General features: G+C 52.5%; 1 protein-coding gene across 4 annotated transcripts; it reads right to left on the reverse strand.

Annotated features, from left to right (window-relative positions):
• Positions 1-1,480: 1,480 nt before the first annotated feature.
• AQP7 (aquaporin 7) lies at positions 1,481-19,318 on the reverse strand. Of its 4 annotated transcripts, XM_045840712.1 has the most exons (9): positions 19,110-19,318; positions 17,964-18,012; positions 13,330-13,447; positions 5,211-5,334; positions 4,656-4,793; positions 4,327-4,445; positions 3,901-4,118; positions 3,214-3,520; positions 1,481-2,253 (listed from the first exon to the last, which is right to left on the reverse strand). In XM_045840712.1, the coding sequence occupies exons 2-8, from the start codon at positions 17,987-17,989 to the stop codon at positions 3,214-3,216; spliced, it is 1,050 nt and encodes a 349-aa protein (XP_045696668.1). In that variant the 5' UTR covers positions 17,990-18,012; positions 19,110-19,318; the 3' UTR covers positions 1,481-2,253. The 4 variants fall into 4 exon arrangements, with proteins under 4 accessions (XP_045696668.1, XP_045696669.1, XP_045696671.1 ...); XM_045840713.1 differs by lacking the exon at positions 17,964-18,012 and having other exon boundaries at positions 1,481-3,520; XM_045840715.1 differs by lacking the exons at positions 13,330-13,447; positions 17,964-18,012 and having other exon boundaries at positions 1,481-3,520.
• Positions 19,319-24,879: the final 5,561 nt, after the last annotated feature.

The raw sequence follows: 24,879 nt of genomic DNA on the forward strand, positions 1-24,879 counted from the left end.
CTGACACCTGTGGCCACACTGTTCTGAAACACCAGGAATTAGAAAGGATGCCCTCGCCCTTTTCGTGTTCACAGAGCCACTGGGGCTGAGAAAGAGGATGAGACGGGCTTGTCCAGAGTGACAGAGGAAAGCAGCTGGCCGGGACCTCCAGCTGTGGGCCCTTCCCTGGTCTCTCCCAGGCCTGGTTCCCTGGCCAAGCTCCCCCCACCACGGGATTCAGGCGTGCTCGAACCTCTCCCCTTTCTCCCCGGACCCCTGTGATCTCAGCAGGCTGCGACCCTCCATCTTCCTAACCCCTGTGCTCATGCCGCAGCTATTTCTTCTTCATCTTTTTAAATATATGATACCTACAAGTATATGTCACAGTTATATGTTATAAAGCACAATCATACAATAAACCCATGAGTTTTTCCCCAACTCCAAAACCAGAAAATTATGAACAGCTTGCACCAGCCCCATGCTCCTCACCATATCTCACCTCCCGTTTCTGTAAACCTACGTCCCTGGAAGAGTCCTCTTTTTTAAAACAGGTAATCGTGGTCATGTGATCACTTCTACAAATACTAATAAGGATTATAAATCATAAATACAGTGGTAGCAGTTCACACATTTGGTACACTTTCACACAAGGATTCAGTAAACAACAATAAATATGATTTGCCCTTTTCAAAACAAAAGAAAAAAGGACTTTTTCGAGAGTACGTTTATTAAAGCCGGGGACAGTGAAACAAGGAAGAGCCGGGGATGGGAGCGGCAACAGCAGGGCCGCTGGGCAGGGCCGCTCTGGCTCTTTGGAAACATTAGGAAACAAGCGGGCCAAGGCGGCGCTGCTGCCCGCTCCCTGGGAAGTCAGAGAACAGGGGGCCTTGGGCACAGGCTCAGGGGTGAGCCCCGGGGCGAGCTGCTGCCGCCTTTTGCTCCCCTGGCTGCAAGTCTCAAGTCCCCTGGGATCACTGTGGGGGACGAGGGGAAGGGAAAGGGTTCCTGGGAGGGCGTGTGTGCTCTTATTTATTTTTACATAGTTTTATCACATCTGTTTGCCCAAAGAATATATTACCTTTTTGCTTGTTTGTCAACAGTGTACCTGGTGTCATACTCTATACAGTCTCCTGCGTTGCTTTTTATGCCTCCAGCCTTTCTCTGTGTTGTGGCAGGTGGCTGTGGTGCCTCACTGAACTGCGATGTAAGCCTTTATTCCCATGTTGCTGGACACTCGGGTTGTTTCCAGTGCCCCCGACCATCCATTCTGTGCCCCCTCCTCCGCCACACCTCTTGGGGTGCCTACTGCACACCTCAGAGCCACCTCCCAGCTGTGCTCCCAGGGCCCTGTTCGCTGACCCCCCCTTACACTGTCCCACGGCCCCCACTCGAGCCACAGAGCCACAGCTTTTCCGTCTCTGCCTCCAGCTCTTCCCAGAGCTGCAGACTCTACGGACAGTGTGATTGTTTCTTGAGCACTTATCTGCACCGAGCACTGTTCTCAGCAACATACGTGTTTTATTGCATTGAATAGTCACAGCAACACAAATGGCGGGAAACTTTACAAATGAGAAAAATGAGGCCCAGAGAGGTTGAGGAACTTGCCCAGGACTACACACCTCTTGCCCTCCACATCCGACAGACAAGTCAAGCTCAATATGCCCGCAGCACGACTTATCATCTCCCTTTCCAAACCAGTTCCTCTCCCAAGCTCTGCTCTCGGTGGGTGGGGACACCTGCAACGTCCCAGCCCCAAGCCAGAAACTGGAGGTCGGGCCTGACTCCTGCCGCGTCACCACCCACTCCTTCATTCAATCCCGCCCAGGGCCTGCGGGGTTTGCCCTTCAGGACTGACCTATTTGGTGCCCTGCTGCTCCTGCAGGATTACTGCCTCCCACCACACTGCCTCGCAGGCTCCAGTCCCCTCCTCTCCCACCAGCCTGCACGCAGCAGCTCAGGCGGGCTCTCTAAATCTCCTCTCACCGTGAGCCCACCTCCAGAAGACCTCCCGCCTCCTCTGCCTCCTGTCCCCTCAAACTGCTCTGACTGTAAAGTGCAGCGCCCGGCCCCAGAAAGTATACCCCCTGGCCCCAACTCTTCTCTGTCTCCTCTTGGCCTTGGCTCCAAGATGTGAGCCCCACAGCCTCCATGTGGCCCCTCTCCACCGCTTCGGTTCTCCTCCTGTCTCTTTAAACTGCGTTCCTCCAAGGCTCATCCACTGCAGCAACTCCTCTGCCCAGACAAGGCCGGCACACAGGAGGTGCTCAATAATTGCTAAAAGGATAAATGGAAAAGCAGTGACAGCTACCACAGGTGATGCTGCCTTCTGAATCCCAGAAAGCAGGATGATTCCTGCCTGGCCCCAGAGCCAGGGGATCCTGGCTGCCCGCCCTCCACCCGGCCTCTGAGCTCCGTGAGGCCATTTCCTGGCTCTACGCCTTTGCGAAGGATTTCCCTCTGCATCTTCCTTTCTAACTCTGGAATTCCTCAGTGTGGAAGAGCTCCAGCACCAGGAAGGAGGAGGAGAGTCTAACCCCTTACATACTTTCAGTCTGTCTACATCTGACGTGGTCAAGGGTGGGGGCGATTTTTGCTCCCAAATGAGACAAAGTTGACTCTTGGAAGGGGAAATGAAAAAGATCTTACTATTTTTTGTATAAAGCACAGATACACATAAAGTACATATACAGATATACAGTATATCTGTGGTATTAAAATATTATGTGATTAAGAAAAAAACATGTAAAAGTCTTCCGAGGTGGTGCAATAATGAGGAGGGGAAAAAAAAACCACTCTTACTTACACGCTTGGACCTGGGACCTGGTCTAGCCTGGTGCAAAGACTGGCCAGAACTGAAGGAGAGTCTCAAGTCCTATCTCAGGGCAGCTCAGGGTATGCCCAGAGCTGACCCGCCACCAGCTAGCTGTTGTCCTTTCCCCAAACCATCCCTTTCCTACCCTGTGCCTAGAAGTCCACTGTTCTGTGCCTGGCATCTTTTTAATCTCCTGTTCCTCCTGTTGGCCCTTCTCCATGCTCCCCCAGGGGGCACCCCAGCTCCCAGGACGGGAGGGAGTTGGAGGCCTCTTGGCTTCATGCTCCAGCTTTGGGCTGTAGCACTCCTGGGAGAATCCAGGAGGGAAGCCCACCCATAGGAGGCACCCAGGAAGCAAGGGTGCCACTGTGGGAGAAGGCTTTTTTTATTGGGGTGGAGATGGAGTCACAAAAAAACCTTACTTAGAATTGTTGTATTCGGATGGAGTCACTTAAGGGTGGGATGGACCGGACTGAAGGTCTGCTGGGGGGAGACACAGAGACAGAGGTGAGGGGAGACACAGAGCCAGAGTTGTGGGAAGCGATCTCTGTTTGGTGAGGCACGGCCTTGGGCAACACAGGTATTCTGTGGTCTTCACTCCCTGTGTGGTTCTCCAATATCTGGGGCTCCCGTGGAACGTTGCAGCCAATCAAGACCAAGTAGATGATGCCACCTAGGTAAGCACCCAGGACCGGTGCCACCAGTGGCACCCACCACCAGTTCCTGGCTCTGCAGACAAAAGGCAGAGAGGCCTGGTAAGGGGGCCGGTGTCCGGGATGGAACCTGCATCCACCTTGTGCCCGGACAGGGAGTAAGACCTGAGACTAGTAAGTGAGCTGCACCCTGGCCCTGGAGTGCCTGCCCCCTGAGGCTGGGGCCCTGTCAGCTTCATCCTGATTCAGGGGCAGGAGCAGATCTGGGGCAGGGTTTACCTTCAGTCCAGGAGCAGGATCCATGCTGGTCACAGGGAAGGTTGGGACCCACTCCTGCCTCCCCAGGCCACCCGGCAGCTCCAAAGGACTCTCCGGTGAGGCTCTTCCCATCACCCCTCCCTCTGCATGCAGGGAACTCATAGAAAATCTAACAGAATGGGCTGGGCAGGGCAGTACCTGAAGACCTGTGTGCCCCAGCCGGCAAGAAAGGTGAAGAAACGGGGAGGCAGGTCCCGGGATGGGTTGATGGCGTATCCTGAGTTCATGCCCAGGGACACTCCAATGACAACAACAAGGATGCCGATCACCAGGGCCTCTGTCCCTTGCAGTGCTGGGTTGTTCCCATTGTCCGTGATGGCAAAGAGACACAGCTGGAGCATCCCCGTAACTACCACCTGGGGAGCAGACGCCATGGCAGCCACCCAGGGCCCCTAGCAAAGCCACAGGGCCTTGGCAGTGCCCCCAGTCCAAACCCACCAGCAGAGATGTGTCTTGGTACAGTTCCCACCAGAGTTCTTTTCCTCTCTATGGGGAGGGGCTACCTGCTGGTCCCTTCCTGAGATGGGAGGGCAAAAGGAGGGTCATCGACCCTGAACCACTGACCTCATCCAGGAAGCCACCCCATAAGGTCATGTAGTCAGGAAGATACGTGGCAAAGATGTTAGCAGTGGCAATCGGGCCGGTCACTGTCAGATGTCCACCTGAGTAGTCAATGATGGCTCCTGGGGAGGCACAGAGTGAGTGTCAGCCTGCCCCTCACTCAGCCCCACTGGAGCCCCAGAAATACGGTTGTAAGGTGGAGGGATGGGGAACAACTCCAGGGCTCTGCTGTCCCAGGCACTTCCACGGGCCAGGACACTGAGATCGGGTCCTCCCACACCTCTGAGGAGGAGGCTGAGGCCAGAAGCGGACAGCCCAGGGAGGACACTCACTGTAGAAGAGGCAGTAGATGGTGGCAGCAGCCAGGAAGGAACCGATGAACTGACCCAGGACATACACAGGAAACTTCTTCCAGGCCATGCGGCCTAGTGCACAGCTGGTGAAGGTCACAGCCGCATTCATGTGGGCCCCTGCGGGGAGGGCGAGCATGTCACGAGAGTGAGAGCAGAAACCAACAGTCACAGATAATATTGACAGCAGCAACAATAATAATGAAGCATGCATTTATGCCCTGCGTTCTCCTTTATTCCTCACAAGGACCCACTGAGGCAGGCAGGGACCGCCGTCCCCAGCGGCCCATTAAGGAAAGTGAGGAGTAGAGAAGTCAAACAGCCCAAGTTGACCCAATTAGTAAAAATGGTGGATGAAGGAGGCTTATGAAGAATCTGGGCAAGACAGAGGAAAGGGGTTTAGGGTGCTCTCCCTCCGGGCGGCCAGAGAGGGTGAGGTGCTGGCCGAGCGGGAGGAGGGGCTGGCTGGAGGCGGGCAGGAGGAACCTGCAGGGGGTTCCCGGCCTTGCCGGTGAGGCAGGGTGCAGGCTCACTCACCAGAGACTTTCCCTGCCACGTGCACTCCCATGGTGACTCCGAAGCCAAAACCCAAGTTGACACCGAGGTGGCTCCCAAGTTTTTCTCCTAGAACCATATGGGCCACGGAGCCAAGGCCAAACACCTGCAAGGGAGGGCCGCTGAGGGACTGCCTGCCCAGAGCCCCAGCCTCAGCGGAGGGCTCAGAGCTCAGTTCGAGCTCCTCACCCTCACGCCCTGGCCCTCCCCAAATTGCCCTCGGAGACCCTCTGCCATCCCTCTTCCCCCGTAGACTTTCCTCCTCACGACCCTCCCCCTTGCGCCTGTCAAGGCCTCTAAGACCTGACCAGTGAGAGCTGGGTGGGGTGTGCAAAAGGAGCCAGGGTGGGGCAGTGGAGTCCGGAGCTCCTACAAACACATCCAGGCCCCTGGACCCCGAGTCCACCTGAAGTGCAGGGGGCGGGTCAGGGCTTCCAGGAGGGTATGGCTGGCGTGGATGGAACCCCTCAGAGCACCTCACACTGCAGCCTAATCTGAAGGAAGTTTCCTCAGGGGATCTCCAGACTCCATGCCATGGCCCCCATCCACAGCCCCCACCCCCACACTCATCAGCCCTGGAAGCAAGAGGTGTTCTAACGCTCTCGCCCTCAGCAATATTCTCATGGCCTTCAGGTGTCACTCTAGCCCTTGCCCATCCCTAACTGCTGGGTCTCCTCAGGTGACACCCTTCACAGGGAGATTAGAGGCCTGAAGCTGGGCCCTCACCCAACCCCCTGCAGCCACGCACCTGAATTCATAGCAGCCTATCCCTTCTGCTCTGGTGCCTGCACCCAGCCTCTCCCTCCCTCTGCAGGGGCCTCCCTCTTGCCTGTATCTTCCATGCTCCCCTGGGTCCCACAGACTCAGATCTCTTCCTTCCTGAAAGTAAAGCTTGCCACCTCAGCCCAGCCTCCCTGTCCACCTGCGGAGTCTGGGACGCCCCCTCCACGTCAGCCAGGCTCCAGGAAAGAACCCACTTATCGGTTCCTTGATCCCTTCCCTTGCTCTTCCTCATCAGCCTGGCTTCTGCTTCCACGTCTCACCAACAAAGCTCTCTCTGAGGGCTCACCCTTCTGGTTTCCCAAAGGCCCCCTCACACATTGTCTTACTTGACTTTGCTGACTCTGATCCTCTTAACCACTCTGTGCTCCCGGAGAGTCCCTCCTCTGGGCCTCCACGGCATCTCTCTCTCCTGGTTTTCCTCTTACCTCCTAGCCTCTCCCTCTCTACAGTTCCTTCCCACATCTTTTCCCTCATCTGCCTCATAAACATGGATGATCCCAGGGCTCCATCCCTGGCCCCGTTCACATCTCACCCCAGCCACTCTTCTTGCGTCTTCTCACCAGGTCTACGGCTTCAGACAAGTCTACTGCACTGAAATTCCCCAAACCTCCACCTGAGAGCCGGAGCCCTATTTCCAGAACCCACTGGAAGTCTGGGTGTTCCACAAGCATCTCAGGCTCGATGTTGAAAGCTCACCATCTCAGAAAATGTGATCCTCATCCTATGTTCCCATTCCCATCGGCCAAAGCAGAAACTGGGATGTCTCAAATGAGAGCTCTCTCTCCCTCGGCCCTACACCCAATCAGATCTGCTTACATTCTGCCCAGATGTTACTCCGTCTCCTCCTTGTAGCAAGAGTCACCTTTCTGACACAGAGATCTGATCGTGTCTACCCCTATTCCAGCCTTTGCTGGCTCCCCTTCATTTCTAGGATCAAGTCCAAATTCAGAAGGCTACCATTCAAGACCCGGGGTAATTTCTGCCTCTGTTTCATATCTGCTCCAGTGTTCTCTATATTCAGCAGTAATATTACTTCTGAATAATAACAACAATTTATGGAGAACTTACTGTGTGGTGGGCACTGGTAAAAGTTACATCTGTCACTTCCTTTAACCCCCCACCAACATATGCATCAGGTATTCGTCATCTCCCCACTTGACAGATATGCAATCCAAGGCTTAGAGCAGTGGAGTGGCTGGTTCAAAGTACACGGCACGTGGTAAGCCGGGATTGGAGTCCAGGCAGTCAGCTGTGCCAGGCAGCCTCAGACCAAACAGCCACACTGCCCACTGCATTCCTTGTTTTCTCACACATCTGTGTTTTCCCTGGCTGGAATACCTGATCCTAGATCCTGAAAATGTGACACTCTACTTTAAGGCCACACTCAGAGGGCACCTCCTTTGAAAAGTCCATGTGTTTTGGACATGTCCCCTCTGAGGGGCCTCTAGGTCTCCAGACTGCTGGAAATCAGAGTCTAGATTTGTATCATCCAATATGATGGCCACTAGTCATATGTGGCTACTACGTACTTGGAATGTGGCTAGTCCTAATTAAGATCTGCGCTTTTTTTTTTACCCTCACCTGAGGACATGCCCACTGATTTTTTAGAGAAAGGAGAAGGGAGGGAAAGAAACATCTATTGGCTACCTCTTGAATGCACCCTGACAGGAGACCTAACCTGCAACCTAGGCATGTGTCCTGACCAGGAACCAAACCCACAACCTTTCAGTTTACAGGACAATGCTCTAACCAACTGAGCCACACCAGCCAGGGCAAAGTCTGCTCTAAGAGTAAGGACAAACCAGGTTTCAAAAACTTAGTAGGGCTGGGTAGCTCAGTGGGTTAGAGTGTCATCCCAGTATGCCAAGGTTGTGGGTTCAATCCCCAATCAGTGCACATAAAAGAATCAACCAATGAATCATAACTAAGTGGAACAACAAATTGATATTTCTCTCTCTTTCTAAAGTAAATCAATTAAAAAAAGACTTAGTAGGAAAAGGAAAATGTAGAATCTTATTAATAATTATATATTTATCACATGTTGAACTGGTAATATTTGGGCAATGTGAGTTAAATATAATTATTAAAATTAGCTTCATTTATCATTTTTTACCTTTTTAATGTGGCTACTAGAACATTTTAAATTATGTACGTAGCTCATATTGTTTTTCCCTTGGACAGTTCTGATCTGGAGTTTTTGAAAAAGAAACCCTGGGGAATTGTGGCATGAGGGCCACTTCTCAAGCCGTTGTGGAGGACAAAAGCAGGTGAGAGGCCGCAGGGGGAAACGGCGCTGAGGGCTGAACCCAGAGCTGCAACTCAGCCCTCACCGGCGGGTGTCAGAAACCCCAGCTGGAGCGGGTGTCGAAACAAGAGAAGAACAAGGAGAGAATGTGTCCTGGACACCAGGGAGAAGCGGAGTTTCCCAAGGAGGGTGAGATCAGTCGTGTGCAGCCTTTGGGTTTAATGCATGAAGGCCTAGAAAGTATCCCTTTGGATGTGACCATCCAGCCGTCATTGGTAATGTGGTGAGCACTGTGTCATCAGGTCATGGGGGCAGGATCGGGCCCTAGAGACTGAGTGGTGAGGAGGCAATGAGGAAGAGTTGAAGAGTTCCCCTGTAGACCTCCCTTTGTGAACCTGCCTGAGAAGGGAGGGAGTGAGATTGTGAAAAAATGAAGGGGCTCATGGGATGAAAGGAGGGATGTTTTGTTCTGCGTTGTGCGGTTTTAAGTAGAGAGACTTTGGTAAGTTAAGAGTGAGAGAATGTCCTGGCCAGGTGGCTCAGGTGGCTGGAGCATTGTCCTGTGCACCAAAGGGTTGCATGATCCTCAGTCAGGGCACATACCTAGATGGTGGGTTTGATCCCCAGTCTGGATGCACTGGGGAGGCAACCAATTGATGTTTTTCTTTCTTTCTCTTTCTCTTTCTCTTTTTCTCTTTCTCTTTCTCTTTCCCTCCCTCCCCACCTCCTTCCCTTCCTCTCTCTTTAAAATCAATAAACAGCACTGACTGGTACTGGGTTGAGCATCATCCTGCAAACCAAGAAGTCACTGGTCCAATTCCCAGTCAGAGCACATGCCTGGGTTATGGGCCAGGTCACTGGTTGGGGGCATGCATCTCTCACATCGATGTTTCCCTCCCTCTCTTTCTCCCTCCCTTCCCCTCTCTCTAAAAATAAATAAATAAAATCTTTGAAATAAATAAATAAATAAAACATATCCCTAGGTGAGGATTAGAAAAAAAACGATTGAGAGAGGGAGAAGCTGGAGAGAGAGAAAAGGATAGAGCAAAGTACCCCAGTAGAGTGAGGGGTGGGACGGGCACCAGGGTGCAGGACCCTCCAGGACAGAGGGAGGGGCCCTGCCCCGATTTGTGCACGCACAGGTAGGTGTGTTCTGGTGGTGAAAGGGCCCGGTGGGTAAGGAGCCAGACAGCCAGACACAGGAAGCCCACCTGATGGTTTTCTCTGTCAAGCTGGCAAGGAAGCCGTCTGCTGATTAAAGGACAGGCAGAGTACAGAGCAGCTCTGGGGAAGTCTGAGGAAAAGTGAAACAGCCCAGGAGAGTAGGGCAGAGGGAGTAAGCAGGGCCCACTGGGTTCCTCAAGAGCCCCAGGACAGGGGCAGAGAGGCCCAGAGGCGGGCCAGCTTAGGGTCAAGTGTAGGATGAGGCAGGAGAGGACAGAAACAGATGGGGTGTGGGAGTGGGGAGTGAGGCCAGGGCAGGCTGACAGGTTTGGGGGGTGTACGGGGGGTACAGGGAGTGGAGCCAGCATGGAGGATCTGAAGAACAAGGGTCCTTATTTCCAAGTAGGAGCTCAGAACCATTTGCTAAAAATAATGAATGAGTGAATAAATCCCACATGATCTCCTGTGGCATGGTTGCCAACTGGCAGCTCAGAGGCCTAATGCATCCAGCACACGTGTTTTGTTTGGATAACTTAGGTGTGTTTATTTATTTATTTTTTTTAGAGAGGGGGAGGGAAGGATAAAGTGAGGAAGAGAAACATCAATGTGCAAAAGACACATTGATCAGTTGCTCTCACATGCCCTGGCCCAGAATCCAGGGATGTGCCCTGACTGGTAATTGAACTGATGACCTTTCGGTTTACAGGCTGGTGCTCAGTCCACTGAGCCACAACAACCAGAGCTGGATAACTCAGTTTTGATGATCAGTTTCACCTTCCTTTGAGAAATCAAAAGCCCGGGTAATGCTGGCCTGAATCCCGGCCTGCATGGCAACAGCAGGAATGGCGGCAGCTGCGTCCTTGCACAGGCTGGCAGTGTCAACCACGGGCCTCACCACTCTGCACTGCTCTCTCTGGCCTCCGGAGCATGCGAGTTTGCAGCCCCTGCCCTATCGTTTGGTTCATGTCTACAGCTGATTTTTCAGAGTCCTGATGGCCCAGCCCTTCCCCTTCCTGGTCAGTAAATGTGGCCCAGCCTGTCTGAGTCCCTCCAACAGCCACAAGGCCAGCCCCAGGGACAATACCCCAGAGCTGCAGAGTGGAATTGAGTAGAACAGTCCATTTCCCTCATCCTGGCTGCAGTAAAGGGAGCCCAAGGTCACACTTGCTTTTCTGCGTAAACCTTCACCCTGATGACTCACTGAGTGTCCTTCCTAATCAACTTGGTACAGGCCCAGCAACTAAAAATAACAATACAATGTCCTATATGAGCTTAAACCTACCAAAGTTCTTTTACATGTGTACATGTGTTACTTTTTTTTTTTTAAGAGAGAAAGGAAAGAGGAGAGAGAGAAACGCTGATTTGTTGTTCCACCTGTCCATGCACTCATTGGTTGCTTCTTGTATGTGCCCTGACCAGGGATCAAACCCACAAACCTTGTATATCAGGACAATGCTCTAACCAACTGAGCTGTCTGGCCAGTGCCATGTGTTACTTCTTTTTAATTCTCACAGCAAATCTGAATGGCAAATGTTTGTGCTTCCACTCTACAGATGGGAAAACCACATCCAGAGTGAGGTCTTGCTTGGATGACCTGTGGCCTGAAAGTGAGGGCATTGTCTCAGCTGGGGGACAGTTAACAAGCCAGGGAGCTAGAAGTCCTGCCTGAGCTAAGCTAAGGGACAAAGCATAGAGATTACGGGTCAAGACTGTGATGTTAGACTGCACTGGATTTAATCTTACCTTAAAATGTGACCTTGGGCAACTAACAGTCTCATAGAGACTCGGTTTCCCCATCTGAGAAATGGGAATAATAATGGACACTCACGGGACTGTTGTGAGGGTTTGGGAACATGCTGCATGTAAGGGGCTTGGTTTAGCATCGGCGCCTGGTATGCAGTAGGTGCTCAATAATAATCTTGATAAAATGAAGAGAAACGCAGACACGGGCAGGCATCAATGTATGTGGGTGGTACCTGTTTTCCCTAAGAGCTCTCCAAGGAGGCACCCTCCTGCCTCCTTGGTTCCAAGGTTTAACAGCCCTCACAGGGCAGGAATGTAATAAATGAATTACTTTGCCCTGGATTAAGACACGGCAGAATCGAGTGCTGTCTTCATAGCTCAGGAGCAAAGCAGGAAGGTGAGTAGTGGGGGTGGGGGAAAGGGTGGGAGGCAGGGAGGGGAGGGCAGCTGAGAGCCCTTGTCCTAATGACCAGAGACCAACACATGTGTCCTGCTTGTGAGCTGGGTGTCGGCCTCTTGGCCTTCTTCACACAAGCCTGCCAGCTTGATGTTAGTGCCATGTTCACTAATGAGGAAGCTAAACTTCTGAACAATTGAGATACTTATGGAAGATCACACAGGTAGGTGATAGCAGAGCCAGCATTCAAAGCCAGCTTCAAAGCCCACGCAGGCCCCATCTAACACACTTTATAACTGAGAAGACAGACTCTGAGCCACGGAGAGGGCTGCGCTGCACCAGCTGGGGACTCAGTGGCAGGATCAGGATAAGAACCCACATATCCAGAGTCCCTTGGGCTCTGTAGGTCCCATCATCTCCTACCCTGTGGTTCAACACACACACAACCAGCTACACTCATACTCACACTCTCACACAACCACACACACTGTCTCTCCCCCACTTCCTCTGGCATGCTCCTGACTGCCTTTACTTCTTTTCCCAGAGGCTGCTCCTTTCTTCCAGGGACCTGGATCCTCCATAAGGAGCAAACGAGCATGGTACAGCTTAGGGGCCAAGGCCAGCTGGGGAAGGTGACTGGGCTGAAGCGGTTGAAGAGAGGGAGTTCCTAAGAAACCACCTCCTGCTTGCGATCTTCTCTCCCATCGTCCACTAAAGAGCCCTTGCCAAGTCCCCAGTGGCTTCCATTTCGTCAATCCCTACAGACCCTTGTCACTTCTCACCTTTTCTGGCTGGCTGCAGCCTCTCATGTCGCTGACCACTCCCTCCTGTGAATCCCCCACTCCCACTTCTGTAACCTGGTCTCCGCCCACCTCCCTGGCCAACACTTCTCAGGCCACTTTGTGTGTCTCTTTCGCCCTCCAAGGCTCTGTTCTCAACTGATTCTTTCCCTATACACTCTCACTGAACAGCTTTGATACCCACCATCCATATTCTGGTGAACTCTATACTTCCAGCCCAAGCCACTCTCGTGAGCTTGAGACCTGTGTATCAAACCACCTCCTCGATTCCTTCCCTGGCGCCACACCTGATCACATCCAAACTGACATTACCTCTCGCCCTGCTCTGGACCCTGGGCTCAGAACGGCCCCCTTGGCACTTAGCCCACATCTATGGCTTATAAAATCTTTATTCCATCTTCTACACCTGCCTCAAACATGTGGTTTCTTCTCCATCTCTGGACCATTCGCCACCCTCTCTCTATCCCAGGTTTTTGCAAGTCTCTGAACTTGTTCCCCTCCCCCTGGCCTTGCCCATTCTGCTGAGACTCCACACAACAGCCAGAATTTCCTTCTAAAATCCAAGTCTGATCACATCATTCCCCTACGTGTAAACTTTCAGCGTCTCAGGACTGGTTCTCAAAACCTGACACTAAACCTTCCCTCCGACCTCTTGCCTCTTGGTTTCCCATCTCCCTTGGTTTCCAGCCACGCCTCCTGACACCTGCTCCCAACCCATAATTTTGTTCTGCCCCTACATATTGTAAGCCCTTTATGTCCCAGAAAGACTTGGTGAGACAGAGCTCTCTTCTTACTTTCCTATGCTTTACCCTCAGCCTCCCAGCTCAGAGACTGGGGCATGAACAATGGGACCCAGGGAGCCAGCATGGGGAGGGGGTCATGGGTTGACCTTACTGAGCCTCACCCTTTTGAAGTCCTGGCACTCATGCCCCTTCCTCAGAGCCCAACCACCCTGTGCCACCCACTCACCATCATGACGTACGTGCTCATGAGCTCGGCCAGGAACTCTCGCACCATCTCCCTCTGCAGTACTTTCTGCACCTTCATCACCATGGGTGGCGGCATCATCTTGGAGTTGCGGGCGTACCTGAAGCAGCAGCCGCAGCCCACAGGCAGCCGTGAGACTCAAGTGCACTCACTACCCATCAGGCCCTTCAACTCATGGCTGAGTTAATGTATAACCCAGTGGCCTCTCTACACACACCTTCTGTTGCCCAGGGCTACTGGGACAGCTGAGACCAGAGACAACTGAGCGTCACAGGGATGTGGAGAGGGACTGGGGCCAGATAGCCAGGTCATGCCCCTTCTTCCTTCTGGTGGGGACTAGACGGCTAGGAAGGGCACATCACCAAGACCACTTTGCAGAGCGGGCATCTGGGGATCTGATGAATGCCATCTGGGGTGCCAGTGTGCCTTGGGGGAGAAGCAAACAGGCCAGAGCAGGCAGGGAGGGGGAGCCCAGCTGTCTATCTATCTGTCTATCTATCCGTCTGTCTGTCTGCCTGCCTACCTGCGGGAACCAGATCTCTGAGGACACAGACAAGACATCTGGCAGACCCTGACAACCGCGAGGCACTCCGGAAACAGCACAGGGTGGGGCAAAGTCTGCTCCCAGGCTCTGCAAACAGCATTGAGGCCTGAAATGTGCACCAAGTTCTGCCAGAGATAAAGAGGTCTGTCTGCCAAGTGCACCAGGCCCTGTAACCAGGTCGACACAAACAGATGTTTATGACTGAGCAAGTGAGTGAATAAATAAATGAGTGAATGAACAAATGAGAGAGAAGGAGAGAGGAGAGGAGGGACTGGATCTTACTCCCTGGTGTATTCCCGGTGCGTAGCACAGTGCCAGACACAGAGTGGGTGTTCAACACATATTCTAGGATGAATGAACCCTGGGGAGTTCATCTGTCTTACTTTCCACTAGATCCCCAGCACCTTCTACACATTAGGTAGATGCTTGATAAATATTTATTTAACAAACTCATGATTGGATGGAGAGAGGAAAAGGTGTTATAGGTTCCATTATCTGCTGAGGGGTGGGGTGGGATAGAGCTTGAGTTTGGAGGAGACAGGGTGTGGAGGCTAAAGAGAAGGAGCGGGAGAGATGCCGGTAACTCTAAGTGTGGCCTTCAGTGATCCTCCCTGTTGACAGCCTGAGGCCGACACCAGGCACCCACTACCTCCTCCGGCTTGGGATAAAGCCCCCACCCTGCCCCAGGTTTCCTAATTTCCCCAGCCTCACAGCAGCAGAAAGTAAACAGAGGGAGTGAGAAATGTAAACCAGCCCTGGTTAAAACACCTTTCACTTTTCTGGCTGAGCCTCCGTGTTCTAGCTCACCCACCCCAGTCCTTGCTCTGTCCTTACCCCGGGAAACGAGCCCAGGGCCGCGCATGCGCAGGATGTAGAGTTGCCTGAGCGACCCCTTCGCCCCCATTCAACTCCAGCTCCCATGCATCACCATGTAGGGTCCCCTCGCCCTCGTGGCTGACCTCCTCAGCCCCAAAGAGCCTCTGAGCAGCCTGAGGCAGGCAGGAACCCAACAAGAGTCCTGGGAAGGTGCCACAGAGGCAGAGGAGAGGTGGACAGAGCAGGAAGTCAAGGACACAAGGAGAGTCTGGAATCCTGGCCCCCTCCTCCTCACCACGCAGCAGGCAGGACACAGTAACCTCAAATAACCACAAACCAGCCATTGAACCAAGATTTGTTCAATTCCTACTACGCCTCCTATGTGTGGCATGATCCCCGCTCTCAGTAAGAAAAACAAATAATCAAGCCACTACTATAAAGTGTGAAGAGTGTTGCCGCAGGTGAGATGTGAGCACTGTGAGATTGCAGGGAGGAAGCCAAAGACCTAGAGGAGGAGGTAAGAGGCTTTCCCAGAAGATGGAAAATTCAGGTCAAGAATAGAAGGCTGGCCAGTGAAGGAGCATCAGGGGAGGCGGGGCACGTTCTGGGCACTGGAGTGGCATGGGCGAAGGCTGGCAGCTGAGACAGTGGGCGATGTGTCAAGGAGTTCTGCAAGGAGGGGCTGGCTGGGGAGAGGAGTGAAAGTAGCATGAGGATGGCAGAGAGGAACACAGAGCCAGATGGCAAAAGGCCTCATGACCCATGCTAGGGAATCTGAACTTGACCCATAGAGCCATGGGGCCAGGCGGAGGATTTAAGCAGGAGGACTGCCTCCTCTACGGAGGCTGGGGTGAGGGAGCAGGTGGGGGGCCATGGTGAGCCATTGGGACGCTCCTGCCACAGACAGGCTGAGAGGCGATGGCAGCCTGCGCCAAGGTGCTGTGAAGATGGCTAGGAGACAGCCACGGTGACAGGCCTTGGTGTTGGTCAGAGAGGAGAATGGAGAGGGACGAGGCAGTGGTGGCCCCAGCCTCTGTCCAGAGCAGCGGAATGGCAGGGGAGGCCCAGGAGAGAAGCGGCAGGCCTAGGCAGGGGAATGAGGAGTCCTCTTCTGGGTGCATAGAGTTTGGGGAGCCCACTAAGCATGTAGGTGGAGATGACCTGTAAAGAGGCATCGGGTCACATGGTCTCATTTAGAGCTACACACTTGGAGGTCACCAAGTCACAGATGGTCACTCAACCCATGGGCATATATGAGATAGCTCAAGGAGAGGGCAGAGAATGAGAGAACAACACCTAAGAAAACTGGCCTACAAGGAAATGAAAAATCAACCAAATAATTACCTAAGTAGTACATGCTCACCAAAGCACTGAATAGCTGACAACTCCCCTACCCATCCTTCAGCTAATTAATCAGTTTGGCAACTTAACCAACCAACTGACTCTCCTATTAACTCATTCATTTAATTATGTAATTAGCCAACCAACACTAACTATCCAACTCACCCCAAGCCAACCACTGAACCTGCTAACCAACAGTTATTCATTCAACAAATATTTATTGAGCATCTACTAATGAGTCAGGCCCCAGAGATACAAAGTAAAAACTCAGGCACCCTTGGAATGCTCTGCCTAGTGGGCGAGGTGGGCGATGGTGGCCCCGTCGGGGGTGAGGAGCCCCAGCCAGGAGGTGCGGCCTGAAGAGCCTTCTGAAGAACAGGCACGATCAGAGGAAGAGGTGGTTCACACACACAAGGGAGCACTTACTCGGCCATAAGAAAAGATGAAATATTGCCATTTGCGACAACACGGATGACTCTTAATATCATGGTGAGAGAAATAAGTCAGACAGAAAAAGAACTGTATGATTTCACTCATACGTGGGATATAAAACTAAAGGCAACAGAGGAGCAAACACGGAAAACAAACAAAAACTCAGAGGCACAGACAACAGTGTGGTGGTTACCAGAGGGGAGGGGGAGTAGGGGGAGCGAAGGGTAAAGAGGGTCAGATACGTGGTGATGGAAGATCTGACTTTGGGCGGTGGGCACACAGGGCACGAGACAGGTCATGTATCACAGAAATGTACGCTTGACACCTAAATAATCTTATTCACCAGGGTCACCTCAATAAGTTTAATGTTTAAAAAAATAGGCAGAGAATGGCCTAAAGTGGCTGTGGGGGAACAGGATGGTGGTAGGAAGAAGGGTGAGAGTGAGCAGGTTTTACATACTTGAGGGAACTGGAGACTAGACATGCGTCATGGAGGAGGCACAAGTGTCAAAGACAAAGTCTCGGTTTCTGGCTTGAGCAACAGAGGAGAAGGGGGCCTTAGGCTGAGCTGGGACCACAGAAGAGGAGCGGGCTCGCAGGGAGCGGAGGAGGCTGTTTTCAACTGGGACTGAGTTGCTGGTGGGACACCAGCGGGTCTCTGGAAACAGGGTCTGAGAGCCCTGGGAGGGTCCTGGGCTGCAGACAGCGGCGTCATCAGCACAGAGGGGGAACCGCCCGTTCTCTTCACCCAGGAGCGTGCACACACACAAATATCCCTGCTCGTGGGCAGCTGACAGGCAGCGGCAAAACGTAATGAGCAAGTACATTTGTGTGTTAGACAGTAGTACGTCCTACAGGGAAGGACAGAGCAAGGAAAAGAAGTGGGGTGTGATTTCACATAGGGTGGTCAGGGTGAAAGCCTCATGGAGAATGTGGCTCTTGAGCAAAGAGATGAAAGAGGTGAGGGAGTGATCCATGTGATTAACTGCGGGAAGAGTGTTTCAGGGAGAAGGAACAGTCCCTGAAGGACTCTGAGCACATTTGGAGGTAAGGAAGGGGGTCAGTATGATGGGTGGGGAGAGTGGGGAGAGTGGGGGTTGGGGTAGGGGGAGGTCAGAGAAGGAACTAGGTAGGTAGGGGCTCGGCCATAGCAAGGATGTTGGCTTTTATTTCACCCCAAAGAAACCTGAGCCTGAGAGGATGAGAGGGAGTGAGTTCACTTCAGTTGAGCACCACCTCCACAGGGGGAGTTAACCCACTGACCAGCCACTTGACCCTTAACCCGGTCTTTCTGGGCCTCCCCTCACCCCAGGGCCCAGCCTGTGCTTGGCTATGGGTGCCGGTGGGAGAGGCCCTTCTGGGCCCCTTGAGCTACTGAGGGCATCAACTGACATGAGGGAGAGGCTGAGGGTGGGGCAGAGAGGGCACTGGGGGGCTGGGTGGGAGATGGGAGGCTGGCGTAGGGGAAGGAGTGGGTGCTTACCGCTTCTTTCTGTCTGCTTGAGTCATATTCTGTTAGAGATTTTTAGATGCTGTGGAACCAAAGAGAGGTCACTAAGGCTGGGGAGCACAGAATTCGGCCCCACATTCTCATCAGACCTCAGGTTCCAGGCGCAGAAGCCACAGGGCCAGCTGCTGCCAGTTCCAACCCCTCAACCCAGCCAACCTGGCAGGGAGTAGAGGTGGGTTGGATGTGCTTCAGCCAATGGGATGAGGCCCTAGAGTCCCACCCCCTCTACCCATACTAGCTTTAGGACCCCTGACCTCTGGACCAGGCCCCTCAGAGCTCCTTCTGACCTTCCCATATCTGCAACCCCACTTTGGACAGTGGAGATGCCCACAGAATCCCCTCAGTGGCTCCTCCCTCAGATATGCCGCTATTACTGCCTTTAATCTAACCTCTAGCTCTCTTGCTGCTGACTTAAACTGTGACTTTCTAGGACCTCTTCCTTCCATGCACATGCGTGTGTGCGCATGTGCACACACACACACACACACACACACAAGGATGAGGTCTTAAAATTCATTCAGTCCATACCCCCACTTCAGAGCAAAGTTTCTTTCTCACTATTCCGGAAATTCCCTGTATTCCCACTTTCCTTGCAAGTGGCAGCCCAAACATAATCCTTGCGTTTCCCCATCCTGTCTGTCCCTGCTGTTCTCCAGCCCAATTTCCTTCAGTTGCAGCACAGGTCACAACCCGAGCCCTGACTGCAAAAACCGTTGCGCCCCAGCCCCAGCCTCTCAAGGGAAGACTCCAGGGGGAGGGACCACTCCTCAAAGCCAGCAATCAAATCATCTTTCTGATCTGCATCCCTTCTGCTTCAGCCCAGCTGGTCTCCACTCTCCCCTGGTCCACGCCCCGCCCCACCACCCCACACCCTGCTGACAGCCCAGTGCCAATCTTGGCTCCACCGCTGATCCTTTGACATTCAATTTACAGGTAAGGAACCGAAGCCCAGAGAGAGTGTCATGCAGCAGCTCAGGACTAAACCAGAATAGACACTCAGGCTTTCACCTCCCAGCTGGGGCTCCTTCTCCAGACAGTCCCGTGGTCACGTCCCCAAACAGCCCCCAGGGAGTGGCATCCCAAGGCCATTGGCCCACCCATGCCTAGAGCCAGACTCACTCTGCTGAAGTGCCTTATGCTTCTCAGTGTCCACCGTGGGAGCTTCTCAGTTACAGCCAGTCTCGGTCTTGTTTCCCCATGACTGTCCCAGGCTCTGGCTGCTCCCTGAGCTGGGGCTGTGCTGTCCTTGTGTCCCTGGTCTAGGACCCGCCTCTCAGCCCTCCTTGGGGTGGCTCCGAGTGCTGCTTTGCTCTGCTCTGCTCCTCCGGGGGAGAGGTCAGTGGGGCAGGGGTTTGGCCCGCGTCACTTGAGCCAAGTCCAGATGAACTGCCCAAAATAGCATCCTTTCTCCTGCCAGCGGCGCCACGGAAACCAGGTTCTGAGACAACGCTTGTGTGGTCAGAGGTGGTGTTCCGGATGGGCACTCGGCCTCATGGTCCCAGAGGAAGGGCCTATCCTCCAAGCCAAGGGTCCAGCCCAGAGCCAGAGGAAGCCCTCCCAGGCCGCAGACCCATGGGAGGTTCCAAAGGCTCCCGAATGTCTGGCTGTGGGGAGAGCGGCCCAGAACGTGGACTAGAAAGTTCTAGAGATCAACAGCCAGGTGGAAGAGTTGGGGAGGAGAACCTGGGTCGGTTCTCAGGGAGCCCCCGTTCTGAAAGAGCAAGGGGAGATTCAGGCCCTGGACTTCCCCCGTCTGAGGGAAAGGAGGACACAGAGCCATGTTTGCAAGGAAACCCCAGTCTGAGAGGGGAGGTGGAAAGCCAAGCCTGGACCTCCGGGGGTCCCTAGTCTGGGTTATGGGAGGAGAAGCCTGGGTCTCATTCTCTGGGAGGCCCCATCTGAGCAGGGAAGGGGCAAATGTAGGCTCTGTCCTTGAAAACCCTACCTTTGGGACCGGCAAGTGAGGCCCCCAGGGCGGAACCAAAGCCCACCAGAGTTTGGGGCTCCGCCTCAGGGCTGCAGGAGCTCGATGATTGCAGTGGGGTCAGGAGCAAGCCCAGGGCCCCACTGCCTTCTGAGAGGACTCCTGGAGCTGGGGCGTGGCGGGGCCCCAAGCAGAAGGAATGTGCAATTTCAGTGGGTGACCCGGTAGTGAAACAGAACAATGGTTGTTGGTCTGCAGGCTGTGAGGAGACACACCACAGGGAGTGGAAGATGGTGGCAGTAAGTCCAGGGAGTTTCTGAGGCCAGGCAGCCCCCTCCTGTGGGAAGGCTGTGTAAGAGTTGCTTGCCCAAAGCCAGCTCTGGTAATAGAACTGTCCTCTAGAGGGTGCCAGTAGACCAGGCCAGGTCTGGAAAACGGCTTGCCCAGGTCCCCACCCCAACTTGCCCTGCAGGTCACTCTTCAGGGAGAGGCAGGGGTCAGTGCAATTGGAGGGCTTCCAAGTCAGAAGTCGTCCCTAAGGAATGAACTCTCCCACTGCCCTCCATGCTGAGGCTACACCCCTCACCTCTGCAGCCTCAAGTGGCTTCAGGATGCGAAGTCCTTCCTTCAGGACAGGAGGATGTACCCCGGGCGTGGGGGACACATGTCTTTATTCCTTTCTTGTGTGTGCTGTTGGGATGAGGGTGGGGTAAGGGTCACAAGTGCAGCTGAGGCCTCGGCTGGTGTGGTTCAGTGGTTCAATTCCCAGTCAGGACACGTGCCTGGGGTGCGGGCCGGGTCCCAATTTGCAGGCGTGCGAGAGGCAACCGATTGATGTTTCTCTCACACGATGATGTTTCTTTCCCTCTCTTTCTCCTCCCTTTCCCTCTGTCTCTGAAAATAAATAAATAAAATCTTTGAACAAATAAAAGTGGAGCTGAGGTCTAGAATGAAGTCAGAGTCAGGCAAAGCTGGATAGGGCTGGGGTCAGGTTGGTGAGGGAGGGGACCGAGACCCATGCTGAAGTCAGAGGTTAAGCTCATTTACTAGGCTGGGTGCTGGGGACCAGAGGTGGAGAAGATACTGTCCCATTCGTCTCTTGGGAGAGAGAGAGAGAAATGGCAAATGACTTAGGATACATCGTGATAAGGTGGAGGGAATACAGGCAGTAGTTTAGCCAGCCAACCTGAAGGGGGGCAGGAATCTTCCAGAAGAGATGACATGGGAGCTGAGTCCACCCAGGTGACAGGGAGGGTGAGATGGGGTGACGATCTGCAGCCATCTGCAGCCCAGGGGGATTCTGAGAAAACTGAATGTCTTCTGGAAAAGGTGAGTGGCTTGCAGAGGGAGGGATGGAGAAGTGGGCAGGGGCAGACCATGAGGGACATGAGATCAGACTTTATCCCAAGGGCCTAAGTAGCCACTGAAGAGTTCTAAGCGAAGAGAAGAGCAAAGGAGCCAACCTGAGGTCCTCGAGGCCCTTGAACACCCAGCATACAGAGGCACAGTTGGGCCTGAGCTTGCGAGAGGGACCCGGCTGGAGAAAGAGAAGAGAACAGAACGTATCATCAGCACCTGGGCATTCACCGGGGGAGATGATGGGACTGCCAGAAGGCGTGAGGTAGTGGAGCAAGGGACAGGGGCGGGATTATGGGGACGAGAGGGTGACTAAGAAGGAGCAGGTAAGGAGGAGATGGAAACCCACACACTGGGCTGCCAGGAGGCTAACAGGAGCTCAGGGGGTCAGAGGCCCCGGAGTTGGGTGTGACGGGGGGCCAGCCTGATGAGCTGGTGGGATAGAGAGAGTGGCCACAGTGTTGCAGAAGTGGTGGCTGAGGAGGCAGGAAGTTCAATTGTGAAAAGAAGAGAGGCAGCTAAAGGGGCCATGAGTTTGGGCATTTGGGTCATGGTCGGGTCTACACAGAGCCTGGGGTGACCTCTGGGGCCAGTGGGTATTGTGGAGGGCTGAGAGGAGACACTTGGGGTCCTACCTTCACAGGGGAGATTCTGAGTAGGGACGCCAGATAAAATGCAAGACACTTTTCGTGGCTGATGTGGCTGAGTGGATTGAGTGCCAGCCTATAAACTGAAAGGTCACCAGTTCAAAACCTAGTCAGGGCATACGCCTGGATTGTGGGCCAGGTCCCCAATTGGGGATGTGTATCTCTTGCACATCGATGTTTCCCTCCCTCTCTTTCTCCTTCCCTTCCCCTTGCTCTATACATAAATAAATGAATAAATATCTTTAGAAAAAAAATACAAGATGCTCAGCGAAAACTGAATTTTAGAGAAACTGTATTTGCAATATTTGGGACATACTTATGCTAAAACATTATCCATTGTCTCTCTGAAACTCAAATTTAACTGGGTGTCCTAGCTGTGAGCTACAGGGAAGTCCCTTATACATGCTTTGCACACTGACCTGGGTTTAAGTCCTAGCTGGGCATCAAATTCATGGCACAACTTTGGCTCAGTCCCTGCCTCTGGGCCTCTGTTTCCTCGTCTGTGAAATGGGATTGGCAGATACGTGGTTCTCCCACCTAACCACTTTGGCATCCAGACAGGCCCCAAGAAAATGTTTATGAAGACAGCAACAGACCATTAAGTCAAAACTAATTTGGTTGACCCTGGCTGGTGTGGCTCAGTGGGCTGAGCACCGGCCTGCGAACCAAAGGATCACTGGTTCAATTCCCAGTCAGGGCACAAGCCTGGGATGCAGGCCAAGCCCCCTTTAGGGGACACCTGAGAAGCAACCACACAGTGACATTTCTCTCCCTCTTTCTCCTTCCCTTCCCCTTTCTCTAAAAGATGGAAGGAGAATTCACTTGGGGTGGTGAACACACAATACAGTGAAGAGATGATGTTTTGTAGAATTGTACACCTGAAAATGATATAATTTTATTAACCAGTGTCACCCCACTGAATTCAATTGAAAAACTAAATTGGTTGAAAATGAACTGGTAATAGTAGTATGCTACAGGGCAATTTTTACAAACTCTATTTCTTTAGGCATTTAGTCCCTCTTTCAGAAATTGTTCCATTTTCTTATTCTAATTTTGCCTGCAATTCACTGCTTTTACTAGCAAAAGGTTGGAAATAACCCCGTGCTCATCAATCTCTCATTTCTTACTCATGACACTAAAAATCTTACAACACGAACTGGCAAACAGTGACCTCAAGTGCTCAACCTAACTGAAAATTTGAATATTTATGAACACATGGTCAAGCAAGTCAAGCAGATATAATTGTCTATCATTGGAGTGGAAAATTTTTAAAAACAAAACAAATTTTAAAATCTCAGATCCTTTTATTACCTATAATACAAACAAACCGAAAGAACCTTAAAACACGTGACAACTCCTGCTAACAGTTTGGCAAGTGTCCTTCTAACCCTTTTTCACGAGCACACATATAAACATCCCCCACCCCGCCGCTTCGTCAACAATACGTAGAATGAAACTTGCATCAGGGTTTTGTGCCGCACTTTCTTCATTCAAACATTTATTCCAAAGAACTTTGCGTGCCCAAAGGCCCACATGCACATCGCACCTGTGACTGTATGCACAGAACTTTAAATGTATCCAGCTCTTCCCTATCATAAACAGCATGGGGCAGACACAGCTTGCTGAAACCTGGTAAGGAGTTAGCACACAAATAGAGATTTTCAAAAAATTAGGTAAAAATATTAGGTAAAAAAATGAGTGAAAAATGGGTGAAAATACCCAAAGATGCTAAAAATTTTCTGAACTTCCCCAAAATGCCCCTCAAAGGGCTGATGTGTAAAAGCTAATCATTTTGGTTAATTATTTGTTTCCACCAACATGCCACTTGATGAACTTCCTTATCATGTCAACTGCTTTCAATCAACTTACTTCAGACTCGGGGTTTTCCAGAGCCTCCTGAGCCCCGGAACCCTTGTGTAAACTGAGGAATCCACAGTCTCAATCGGCAGAAAAGGAGCCCTGGTCTCTGAAATTGCCTGAAGTTCATGAGATTCTCATTCCGCTCAAAACAAAGAAGACACTTAAGCCTCACCCAGGTAAGTGTCCCCTTTCAAACTCATTTTTCAGGGAGGAAATTGAGATTCAGAACAGGATAGCAACTTTGCCCAAGATCACCGAGAACCAGAACACCCAGTCAGGGCCCTGCCCTGCCCTAGCAGGCCAGGGTCCTCCCAGGCAGAACTGGGGGTTCAGAGGCTGGCCTGGGGCAGGACTGAGGGGAAACAGCACAGACAGGACCCAGGGTGACCTTTAACCCTGACCCTCTGCAATAACCAGCCCCCAGCCCCGGTTCTTATCCTCCCTTCTCAGAGTCATGCCTGGGCCTCCAGGACAGAGTGAACAGAGACTAGAGCAGACAGGGTCAGAAGGCACAGTCACTTGCCAAGGGCAAGCACCCTGTAAGTCAAAGAACCAGAATTCAAACCCAGTCCTGCTCCACTCAAAAGCTCCTGTCAGATTGCCTAATTTGGCATCAGAAACCAGGCAGAGAGCTCAGCCCTGTTACTTTCTAGTATGAGCTGGAGATTTCAGGGAAGGCTTTCTGGAGGAGGGGGTCTCATCAACAAAGTTGGGAGATGACACTGAAGGAATTTGCATGTATAAAAAGAATTTGCATCTTTGTATATGTGTGAACAAACGTGTGAATGGGCAGGTGTATGTGTGCACGTGCGTATCTCTGTCTGGTCTTACGTGTGAAAATTACTCTATATTTGCTTTCTCTGTGTGTGTGTCTCTGTGTCTCTGTCTCTGTCTCTGTCTCTCTCACACACACACACACACACACACACAGAGTCCTGCACACATGACTATGAGCCCATTCCACTGGGTTAATATTTTCCTGCCTGCGTCAGCACAGTCCCAGTCAGTGGGCAGCTCACTGCAGGAACGTGCCCTATCTGATCTGGCCGGGTGCTATGGGCCTGGAACAGGGGGCTTGAGGTGGGCACAAAGCCCATCTCAG

This window comes from Phyllostomus hastatus, unplaced genomic scaffold, assembly GCF_019186645.2.
Source record: "Phyllostomus hastatus isolate PE091 unplaced genomic scaffold, TTU_PhHast_1.1 phas_contig_34, whole genome shotgun sequence".
NCBI classification, from domain to species: domain Eukaryota; kingdom Metazoa; phylum Chordata; class Mammalia; order Chiroptera; family Phyllostomidae; genus Phyllostomus; species Phyllostomus hastatus.